The sequence below is a fragment of the Gossypium arboreum genome, chromosome 11 (assembly GCF_025698485.1).
Source record: "Gossypium arboreum isolate Shixiya-1 chromosome 11, ASM2569848v2, whole genome shotgun sequence".
NCBI classification, from domain to species: Eukaryota; Viridiplantae; Streptophyta; class Magnoliopsida; order Malvales; family Malvaceae; genus Gossypium; species Gossypium arboreum.
In genome coordinates, this window is record NC_069080.1 from 13,119,997 (window position 1) to 13,132,337 (window position 12,341).

The 12,341-nt window shown below is 29.4% G+C and overlaps 2 protein-coding genes across 2 annotated transcripts; one reads left to right on the top strand and one right to left on the bottom strand.

The window, feature by feature from the left end:
- The first annotated feature begins 6,422 nt into the window (after positions 1-6,422).
- LOC108471044 (protein NETWORKED 3A-like) lies at positions 6,423-8,840 on the top strand. The gene is made up of 2 exons (XM_017772614.2): positions 6,423-6,620; positions 8,070-8,840. The coding sequence occupies exons 1-2, from the start codon at positions 6,521-6,523 to the stop codon at positions 8,699-8,701; spliced, it is 732 nt and encodes a 243-aa protein (XP_017628103.1). The 5' UTR covers positions 6,423-6,520; the 3' UTR covers positions 8,702-8,840.
- An 8-nt stretch (positions 8,841-8,848) lies between these two features.
- On the bottom strand, positions 8,849-9,471 carry LOC108471457 (classical arabinogalactan protein 26). Its single transcript, XM_017773073.2, has one exon. It carries the CDS (start codon positions 9,469-9,471, stop codon positions 9,055-9,057), a length of 417 nt encoding a protein of 138 aa, XP_017628562.1. The 3' UTR covers positions 8,849-9,054.
- Between the last annotated feature and the right edge of the window lie 2,870 nt (positions 9,472-12,341).

The window sequence follows — 12,341 nt, forward strand, 5'->3', positions numbered from 1 at the left end:
TTGTCGTCCCTAGTTAGAAGAAAGAAAAAGAAATTTCTTTAGTTTATTTACTCATTAGCGTTCCGAATTCTTTCAAGGCAAGGAAGGATGTTTTTTTTGATAAATTTTAAAGAATTATGATCATCTAAGTTTAGTACTATAACTTACCCATACTTCAGATTTTTCAATTGCTAGATATTTATTAATTTGCCATTAAGGACTTTGTTAGATTCAAAGCTTGAAAGTGATGGGTAGTTAAATGATAAGCTTAGGTTATATTTAAATTTTGTTGGAAGATAGTGAAATTAGCTTGGATTTACAAATTAAGTTATATAGTTAACTTTTGACATTAAGAACTTAATTGAATAAAGTAACCTCGTTGAAAAATTGAAATTTGTTAGGAAATTATGTAACTGTTTAAAAGGTAGTGGCCACTAATGAAGAAATATGCAACTGATTTTAGATTCGGTAAAGAAAACCAAAAGTTGTAAGCGTTTTAAACATTAGGCTTATAAGGACTAAAATGAATAAAATGCATTCATGTCTATAATGTTATGGTTTGTGTTTAAATTGTGTGATTAATGAATTTTCTGTATTTGGGTTGAATTTTGTAGCTAAAGACAATGTAGGACCATCCCAAGACAAAGGGAAATCCAAAGCTATCTCTGGATATATACCCTGGTTTGTGCTCTTATGATTCAAGTTCATTAAATAGCCATATGTATATGTTTGACTCGTTAAAAGTTCGAAAATGTTAAATTGTTGATGTGATTGTATTTAAAAGGTATGTGTATACTTGACTATGTGATTTGGGATAATTTGGTAAATTAATTATATATTTATATGTTGCTTGATGATATACAATCTTTAATAATGAAATTGCCTTATTAATGTTGTCAGATAAAGTCACGAATATAGTTGACATGTTATAAGGCCTATTTTGATAGGTGGGAAATTCAATGCTATGCGCGTATATATATTGCAATAATTCTTGAGTTCCTCGAAGGTTGAAATTGTATAGTAAGTTTAATTTCTCGAGGGTATGAGCATATTATGGTATGTTTGGTAGGATCGATGCATTTTTGCATGATCAACATTTCGATGCGAATATTGGTGTGATGGTGAATTGATCCGAAATATTTGTTATTGTATCTAATTTTGTTAATAAGGAATAAAATGTAAAATTGCTTGATGATTATGTGTGTAATTGAATTGAGGTAATAATATTAACATGATATATGATTTTGATATGGGAAAACAAGAGCAAATTTCGTAAGAGTACATCGGAGTTATGTTATTTGAAAGCAAGCATAAAGTTGATGAAAATATGAATATCGATGAATGGATATAAACATGGTATAATTGTAAAGGTGTATATATATTAATATTGATAATATTTGAATTGGATAATAATTAACTTGTTTAATTTTGCTAAGTAGTAAGTTTACTAAATTTTATTATGATTTTAATTGAATTCGAGTTATGTTAGCACTACTGAGTTTCCATTACTTAGTGTATGATTATTTTTGTTTTCGTACACAGGTCTCAGACGAAAGTTAGAGTAGAGTTTAGGTCATTAAGTCTCTAACTCAAAAACTCAATTCGGAAAACAACTAGTTGCATATTTTGTATGTATATGTGTGTTTTAGGTTAAATGACATATACTTAGGTTGGTTGTGGTTGGTGTTGAAGTAATGTTATGGTAAAATTGGTTTACAATTTTTTGAAGGTTGAATTTCATCTTTTAATTGTTACTAGGTTAAGTCTTGATAAATCGGATATTATGATTTGATATTGTTTGGTTGTTTTTACTTGTGTTGAATTGTTGGATTTGCATTGGTGCTATGTTTGGGTATGTTTTAGGTACATTTTAGTATGTTTTGGCTGCTTAAAAACATGCATTACATGCCATTTTGTCATTTAGTTTTGAGATAGGAAGAACATGTCTCGAGACCAACAAGCAAGTTAGTTTTGGGACAATCTCGACAAGGTCTCGAGATAAGGGCACGTCAAAGTTAAATAAGTTTTGCCCTGTTCCAAGTCTCGAGACAATAACCCCTGTTAGACAAAACACGTTAGTGAATAAAATAAAATAAATATAAATAAACACATATAAAATAAAGATAAAATAATTTATATTTAATTTATCAAATATGAAAAACAATCAAAATTAAAATCAAATAAGAGTTTAAATCAGAAGGAGGAATAGAGATTTTTCGAAACGTTGAGGCCTGTGGAATACAATTTCCTTAAGACAGATTCGACCACTCCTATGGTACTTGGAGTAATGTTGGTTGAATGCCTCCTAAGATACAACAACAGCAGTAATCACAATAGTAGCACCTCTACAATGATAACAAATAATGCCTTTTTCTATCACCAGAATGTTTGAAAATACAAAGAGAAAAATTAAGAGTTTTAAGGGTAATAGAGTTTCGATAAGAGAAAAATATCATAGAGTATTTTCTTGTGTAAAACCCTTCAGAAATCATGGCCTTTCATAGGCATGAAGAATGTTAGAATTTTGGAAAAAATATCCACAAAATTTGTCATTAAATTAATATGATTAAAAAATTTAATCAAATCAATAAAATAAGTATCCTTATATAATGAGATAATAAATTTGTGTCGGGCTACAAAATATTTGTAGGCTCATTTGGGCCCGATCAATCCAAATATTTCACGTTACCCACGTCGTGCAAGTGCACCCCAACCCATTAGGTTTGGACCTAAACCCCCCTTAAACGCGAAACAAAGTTACAAACTTAGTTATTCAATTATATTATAAGAGGGTTCACATATATAAACACATCTCACACTTTGGTATTTAACCAATATGGGATCTAAGCCTTTATTTTTCATCAACAAAATTTTCAAGTAACTTACTTTGAGCTTAAATTTCTCATTTATCACTCAACCATTTTGAGCATATGATATATTGTTGTAAAGGTCTCATGGAGTATAATATAAAACCATAATTTTATGATTCAACTCTCCATCTTTACCTATTGAGAATATGCCTTAAAGTTCCCATAATAATGTAATTTTTCCAACAACCCCTTGTCTTAAGACTTTCAAATATTGAAGCTAAAATCAGAAAATAGTGGAGGCCAGTCTCAAGACAAGACATTTAAGGTCTCGAGACATGCTTGCATCGAACCAAAAATACTAAAAATAAAATGAAGTCTATCTTGAGACATCATGTTGAAAAATGATAGATAGAGTTTGGTTTCAAATCTTAAGCTCGTATTAAACCTCGGTAAATCTTTAATTGATTATTATATGTTCAAAAATATATTTGTATGATTAATTCATATGAAATTTTGAATATGTTTGATATGAGTTGCTTCGGCAACGTGTGATGTCACACATTTGAATCTGACGATTGAGTCAGTTGTGAAGTATCACAGAAAGATAACCTTTTTTCCAATTCGTAAAGTTATTTTAGCCATTCCTTTAAATTTTCGTCTCTTTTAGTTTTTAAATTTGCGTTCTTTATCAAACCACTTCAAAATAGATGAATGTGAAGTTAACAATTAATTATTATTTTTAATTTTAAAAAATTTACTTGAAAATTAAAATATGAAAAATATTATAATTTTAAAAATCAATTATTTCCCATACATCAGCAAAATTAATATATATTAACTTTTTATTTATTTTAGGATGATTTGAGAAACAATATAAATTTAATAAAAATAAAAAATAAATGAATTTTTTTTAAAGTTGATCATTCCCATCCATAAAAATAAAAATGAGGATTTGAAATTTTTAATGAAAGCCACCTCCACCGCCCAAAATAAAAATAACAAACCATTAATCTTTCAGCCATGTTATAAACATCGATAATTTCATCCACCATACCTTGTCTCTTTTAATTTATTATTGTTACCAAAGCTAAATGCAGCTTCCAATTCATAGCTAATCACACTTCAAGTTTCCATTGTTCGAGGTAAACCAAACGTAGTGATAACTATCGTATTCATATATATATTATTTTTATTTTAGTTTTGGGGAGCGAAAATTTTTTAGAGTTTAGAATAAAATTATATATTTTATGATAGTAAAAGTAAAATTTTATAATTTTAATTGTTTATATATTTATAATTTTAAAAGATTAAATCAATTTTTCTCATTTTTAATGGGGTAAAGTGTAATTTTATCATAAATCAATTGAAAATTTTTAACCGTATAAAATGATTAAAGGTAACATTTTCCATTTTATAGGGTTGGGGCCCAGACAACCCCGTTGGCTCCATTCCTGTTTTAGTTTACAACTGAATTGACATTATGAGTAAATTCAATATCAATTTAGTTAATGAAATTGTTAAAATAATTTTACATATTTTGAATAAGTTATATTATTATAAGGGTATTTTTGCCTCTTTCTTATTAAAAAAACAATAAAAATGAAATGTTGATATTTGAACATATGTCACCATCTATAAATTTTCTTTTTATCACTATAACCAAAGTTTTATTTTAATATTTCTATACATTCTAATGTTGTTACATTTATTGTTTCACCCATATTACTTGTATATATTGTTAATTTAGTTGATTAGTTAATATCACAAATAAACTCAAAAAATATCATACCATAATAAATAATTTAAGTGAATTTAATATTTTTAATGTAATGTATTTATGAATTTTATTTTTACTCTCAATTTAAACTATTTTTATTTTAATTATATATATGTTATATATATATATATATATTATATTACAAAGTCTTATACTCCCAATTGATATGGACAGCCTAATTCTTTGCCATGTGACATATCCATTAATTTTATTGACACTTGACAATTGTATTATTTACTTTCATTTTTATCTACCAAGATTCTTTAATTAATATAAGATAATTTTAATTATATTTGAGAAAATATATTTGATACTTTTAATTATCTTAAATATTAAATAATTTTAATAATAATCTCAAATATATTTGCAAGGTCTTAGGTCTTACGTTACTTTTGTTTTCGTTTCTTTAAAAATAAATTATTTAATATTTGATTTCATTAAATTAAAAAGTAAAATTACTTGCACAAGAGTCCATGATCTTTTACCGTTAGTTGATTCAATTTTTTTATTACATCAGTCCAAGGTTTTAAAAAGATTAAAGGTAATTATATTTTTACTATTTATTTAAAATTAATATTTAATTAAAATAAATAATATTGGTTTTGAAATTTTCAAAATAATATTTCAAATAATTAAATATGCTAAAAATACCATTAGTTGAAAAACACACTTTAAAGAATGTAAAAGTTATTCACAAAACTTAAAATAGTTCAACATTATTCATTTATTTTATTAAAATTATAACTAATTTAATATTTAATAATTAATTCAAAAATGAAAATCATAATTTAATAATTACTTAAAATTTAAATTAAATAAAAATAAATTGTTTAGTAATTAAAAAAAAAACAGTTCTACTAGTATGTTTGATTATATTTTATGCCACAGCATCGGAGAATGCGTAATCCACGGCATTTACACCACGTGGCAAAAGGTGAATGGACAGACCACAATCTTAATAGTGAAAAACGAATTACATAAAAGGTCAAAAAGCGTATTCAAATTAAAACTCCTCATGGATTTCATCGTTTATTTTACAAAATTTGATAAGGTAATTTCTATTTTAGTTTATTAAAATTTCATCCTCAAAATTTAATCAACACTCCTAGATATTACTATTAAACTGCTAAATTGAGAATAAGTTATTAATCATTTTAAACATTAATAGCTCAATGATTTATACAAATAAATTAACAAAAACCAGTAATTTAAATTATGTGTTTATAAATTACCATAAAATATAATAATTAAATTCTAAAATTTTCCACTCAATTTAATTAGCCATTGTTAATAAAAGTGTCAAAATTATTAGACTAAAGATAATTATGTAAATTAAAATTTTTATATGCCTTTGCTATTTTAAATATGCTAGACATTATATTTTTAATTGTTTTATTTAAACATGATAAAAGACAAAAACACAATTATAATAATATTCAATATTTTATTAAAAGGGTTTTAGTTTTTTATCAATACAACAACTCAATTAATTTAAGACTTTGATCGAATTAATGTCATTCATCAACTAATCTTAAGCAAGTGTGAAATTATGAAAATGTCAAAATATTATTTTGAAAATATTTATATTTTATATATTTTGATAAATTTACAAAAATTATACCTAAACAAAATAAATTTAAAATATGATCCCAAACATCAAAACTCTCGTATTCTCTACAATATCGAGTAATTTGTATTTGCTTTGGGAGGGGACACAAAATGGATGTATTAGATTTCTTTCCATATAAATCTTTTTCTTTTTTTTTTATGTCAGGTTTGAATATTGAATATTGAAAAAACCGCCAATTTGTTTTTATGTCTAAATTGACTGTATTACCCTTTTCCTCCCATATAAACACAAGGAGGGTAGTTCTGTTTCCTATCTTTCATTTTTGTCTTTCTTATTTCTTACTGGAAATTTCACTGGATTTTAAAGAGGAGCCAAGGGAGAGAAATGGTGCAAACGATGAAAATGGAAACACCGCGATGGTGGTGGTTTGATACTCCTCAGAATGGATCAAAGCGCTCTCCATGGCTCCAATCCACTATTTCTGGTAAAAAAAACCCTTCTCACTTTTCGCTTATATAGATTGTGCTAGCCATTGTAATACAATGCTTTTTGTTTTTTATTGAAGCCGCCTTCATGTTTCTTGCTATAGTTCAAAGTTTCTTTGAATTCCTTTCTCCACAGTATCACTTTGTAGGTAAGGTCGAAAAGGTTGCCAAACAGGCAGGGGCCCTGCCCCTATAATGGAAAATTTAACCCCTCCAAAATTTTGAAATTATTCATATGCTTTTTTAATTATTTTGAAAATTTTAATAAAATTCTCTAAACTTATTGAAGAAATTTTCATTAATCTCACAAAATTTTTAAAATTTTAATTACGCTCTGTCAACACTTATCCAAAAATTCTCACCGGCTAGAGTGAATATATATAGGTCTAACTCTAACCTATAGGATTCATGATTCAACTTTTGAAATTAGAGAGCTCACAAGCTGGAGAGGTTGACTTGGTAACAACCTAGAATATGCTTGCTACTGACCCTAACCAATGGGCCTATGATGTGCTGATGGTGAACGGCTCAAAAAGGCATGATGAGCTGCGTGACCTATGCTATGCTTCCTTTGTTGGATGTTTATTCTATCTAATTCGGTTTAATCCTGTCCCCCTTCACTGTATTTTCTGGACTTCTAAAATTTAAAATTTATTTTAATTCTTTTTGCAGTTTTAGTCCTTTATTTATTTGGTTTTTAAAAATTAAAGTTCATTTAGTTGGCTTTATTAAATTGAAACATATGTTACCAATGAAATTTTTATTTTTAAGATTAATTTTTTAATATTAAAACACACACATTAAAATTTAATTGAAGTCTATTAACAATGTTATCAGTTGAAGTTTAATTTTCAAATCTGATTAGTAGAGAGATAAAATTTCAAAAGTCTTTAAGAATTCAGGGACTAGTGGCATAATTAAAGCTTTTAATATCTATAGTCAAAGAGCCGACAAGATTTGGTATGCACATACGGGTAACCCTCGATGTATAGAAATGTGACTCTGAAATTGAAAATCCCCCCAAGCTCTGTTATTTTTTCAACTTTTCCTTTTCTCCAACAAACGTTCACCTTTGCAGCACAATTCATCAGGACTCTAAAAGCAGTCTTTTAATTTATAAGCTAATAATGAATTGCATCCATTGCAATCAAGGTTAACTACAAAAGGATTATTCTAAATAACAAACTATTGATTCTCTAAGAACTGAACTAAGTGGGTAGGACCAGGATCTCATTTTTTTAATCTGGATTTATTTATTTATTTCCTTCCCCTCTTGTTGCTTGAAACATTGTTGTTTGACTGAAAGATCATACCATTAGGAGATTGCCAGGGAGAAACAGTAAATTTGGCACTTTTTTTAAATTCCCCAAAATTTCTTTTACAATGTTTAGTTTCTCTGTTCCCTCCATTTGCTTAAATGATGACATGGTTTTTTATACCAATGTCAGAACTGGACCATAGGACGAAGGCGATGCTGAAACTGATAGAGGAAGATGCAGATTCCTTTGCGCAACGTGCAGAAATGTACTACGAGAAGCGGCCCGAACTGATTTGTCTGGTTGAAGATCTCTACCGAGCCCACCGTTCACTTGCCGAGCGGTACGATCAAGTTAAGACAGACCCTGGAACTCGCCTCCTAACAACGTCAGTGTCCCCATTCTCATCCATGACGACAATAAATGTGATGGATAAAAGCTACGACAGTTACTCGGAGTCATTTGGTTCGTATGCTGCATCTGAAGTTGACGATCCCGAACATGAAACAGAGGGAGAAGCTGCAAAGGGAGACGGAACCTTACTTGATGAACAAGTAATGGATGAAGTTTCAAATGAGGTATCGGAAGATGAATTGACAAAGTTGAGAGAAGAAATAGAGAGGTTGAAAGAAGAGAACGAGATTCAGAAGGCTCAATTGATGCAGAAAGATGAAGAGAAGATGGAAGTGATTAGACAACTCAGTTTGGCTGTCCAAGTGCTCAAGGATGAGAATGTGGACCTCAAGAAGTGTATTATTAAACAAACCACCACCAAGAAATGGAGTCCCTTTGAATTCAGCAGTGCTAGTTTTATTGCTCTCTAGTTTTAGTTTGGTACATCAAAGCAAATAGCATATGTATATCCTATAGGAACACAGCAGATTGGACTAGTAAGTGTTGTAAATTGGCCCCTTTGAACTCAACTTAGGTAATATATGAATAGTAATTGTTTTGTTTTGTGAACTCATTAGTTAATCCTTAAAACCTTTGTTCAGTCTCAAGAAAAATAGTTTGGGGCAAATGCCATACACTTGGTTTAACTAACATCCAACTAAAGTAATATATACTAGAAAACAAAAAGAAAGAAATAATATATAGAACATTAAAAAAGAAAAAGAAAAGTGAAACCAGTACTCCACTAAGCACAATAATTGGGGGTTGCCACCAAAACAGTACCTTACACACCAGAAAGCTGCTGCAATAAGCATAGTGCCACAAGCAACCCAAAAAACAATGTCGAATTTAGAACTCCAGCTGAAGCTAAAGAAACCGCAGTGGATGCTGGTAAGGACCCAAATGGTGAAGGTGCAAAACCAGGGCCAGGAGCCAACATACTGTCTGGGTTAGGAGGGCTAGGACTTGAAGGAATGGTGGGGAATGATGACTCAGTAGGGGAAGGTGCCATACCTTTAGGAGTAGGAAGTAAAGGCTCAATATCTGGGGGTAAACCAGGAGAAGAAGATAGAGGAGCAGCTGGCAAGAATGCAGGGGCAGCTGATATACTGGAGTATTGAACTGCATGGATTTGAGAAGAAGATAAAGCTAGTGAAGAGAAACAAGCCATGAAAACCATGACTGACCAAAGGGTAGCCATTAAATGATCAAAGATTGGTAACCAACTATGAAAGTTCAATAAACGAATATAAAGAAAAGAGAGAGAGAATATTAGAGTATGCAAAAAGGTGTATAAGAAGAACGTGATGAGGTTGATGATTAAGGCTTAAAGAAAAAACAGTGCTGTGGAAGTGATGGTGGGGACTTAGAGAAAGAGGTATAGAGATAGAGCTGTAAGTATGTCGACAAAAAAGAGTTGGCAAACTTAAATTTTTATGGTAAAATACAGCTCCACTGATCGACTACACGACAATGTGGATATGTAAAATTGTTGGGGCGGGAGCACATGAAAATGGGCTGTCTTTTAATTTTTTTTTCTTTTCCATTTTCATTGTTCTTGGCAATACCTGTACTATATTATATATGTAATTGTCATCCGTGACACTTTGCTTTTCAGTTTTGATTCTTAGCATATACACAACTAAACCTAACAAAGAAGCTTCTAAGTCATGATAACATAGAACTGCAAAATGGAGCTTAAAGCTCCTATATATATATAGAGAGAGAGAGAGAGAAAGTGGGTAAAAGCGATTGATTTAAAGTTGATGCTTCATCATAATGGTTAACAATAATGGTCTACTCAACTTTGCACGTCAATGATTAGAAGAATAATTGTTATGTGATTTGCGACAGGCAGAAGAAAATTCACAAATAACAACAATTCATTTTTATGGGAAACAGAGAAAATTTTGAACTTTTTGCCATGATTTTGAGCAGCTTCCTCTATTTGAATTTTACGATATTTTATATTATTAGTTTTGCCATATCCACAGCATGAGTGAAAGGAAAAAACAAAACTTACTATCAAAATTATGCTTCTAAAAAGTTTATTCAATAACTAAATCATATGTAAAGTGGTACAGTAATTATAAATTAGTCTTGTTCAGGTTTATGCATTTTATTTTTAATTATTTTATTTAAGGATTTTATATAAAAATAGTAAAAAGGGGAAAGCATGAGGTGTTGCCAAAGAAAAAGAAGACTCTTAACTTAAAAATAGTGAAATCAATTTTTAAGTGGATGAAATTGGTGTTAAATTGACTCCTAACTTTAACTTAGTTAATTCAGAGGTATGATGCATTAGCTGTTCACCTTATCACTTAATCATGAGGTCGGAGATTTAATTTTCACCCATTAAAATGGAGCACATTTCATGATGCAATTAATTTGATTTCGACCAAACAAAAAAAATTCAAACTCAATTAAGTACATTAAAATATAAAAAACATAAACATCAAATAAACTGATATTAAGCATTTATATAATTTTTACTAGTTACTCAAAATTCAAAACAAAAGGAACATAACCTGTTGCTATTATATTAGATGTTAAGTATTTACTTATTTTTTTTCATTTGGGCTCTTATATTTTTGGTCATTTGACCTTTAATTTTTAAAATTTAGTTAAATTATTTGCTTTTGAATGGAAAATTAATTGAACTGTTAAAATTTTAATATCATTAATGTGACCACTCGAGTTGTAGTCCACGTATAATTCATAAAAATTCAAAATATTTTGAAAAATCAACAAATTTCAAAAAGTTCATAAAAACTTGTAGAAAATTTATTTATGTTAACAGTGAAATACATGTAAAATACCATATGATCTACTAAGTCAATGCTAGTAAAGTTTTAACATTTTAGTCAGGTTTTCTGTCCAAAAGTAAGTAATTTAACTAAATTTTAAAAGTTGATGACAAAAGCAACTAAAAGAAATACAAGTTAAAATGATAAAATAAATAAATATTAAGACCAAATTCACTTTTATGCCTGAAATTAAAATTTTAAATTTGTAATAATATTAAGAAATTCTAAATGTGAAAAAAAATCATTATATCTTCACACAAACAAATGTAAATTTAGGAAAATAGTAGGCATGAAGAAAAGAAAAATATATTCCTTGTCCTATTGATTTGGTTTGAAAGTTGATAGCATTGCAATAGATTGAGAGAAACTATGTTTCTGGGACAGATTTTGTTCCCTTTAAATGGAAAACGTTGGTCCAGTTTCAAAAATCCAAAACCAAAGTAGGCTGTCCGCATAAAATTTCAGCCCACGGTGTGTTTGTTTTACGGATTTACTTATTTATTTTTCTGTGTTTATTGTGTTAAAATAAATCCAATAAATATAAACTATTTTCCAAGTAAAATAAAAAATTGATTAGGCTGTAAGTCAAAAGAGTGTTGGATCATCACTTTGTGTTTTGTTTGTTTATATTTTTCTATAAGTTAAATAAATAAATATGAATAAAGTTTTGGGCGCTTGATTATTAAATAAATTGAACACAAATATTATTATACCCGATTTGAATAAGTACACGAGGCAAGTTGAAAGACCGCCTAAACAGCAAAACTTGTCAGCAACTAATCGGAAGTTCACTCACAAGTTTCACCTCTTGCCTCCACCATCCGGACAAGTACAAGCCCTCCCAAACCCTTGGGCTTCCGTTAGGAACGTAATGTTGTTGACTACCAAATACCTCTTGGGTTCAACTGCTCTATACCATCAAGTAAAAATGAATGACAGGATTTGTCCCATCACAGACATCCTCGTCCCATCTAAGATATCTACCCTACGCCTTTGTGGAGCATGGTTGAGAACCATGTTTGGTTCGGTTGGATTAGAATTGGCCAATCTCTTAGTGGGAGACAAAATGATAATGGATGAACGGTTGATATACGGTTGGAACTGCGTATGAAAGACTATAAATAGCTAAGAAAAGAATCCTTAGATGAATTCCTATCAGTCTTTCATTTTCTCTTTTTCTTCAACCTCTATGGCTGCCTAGAGGAAGCGATGGTCATAGAAAGCTCTATATAGAGCGACGATCGGGAGGTTTAAGTTGGAAAAG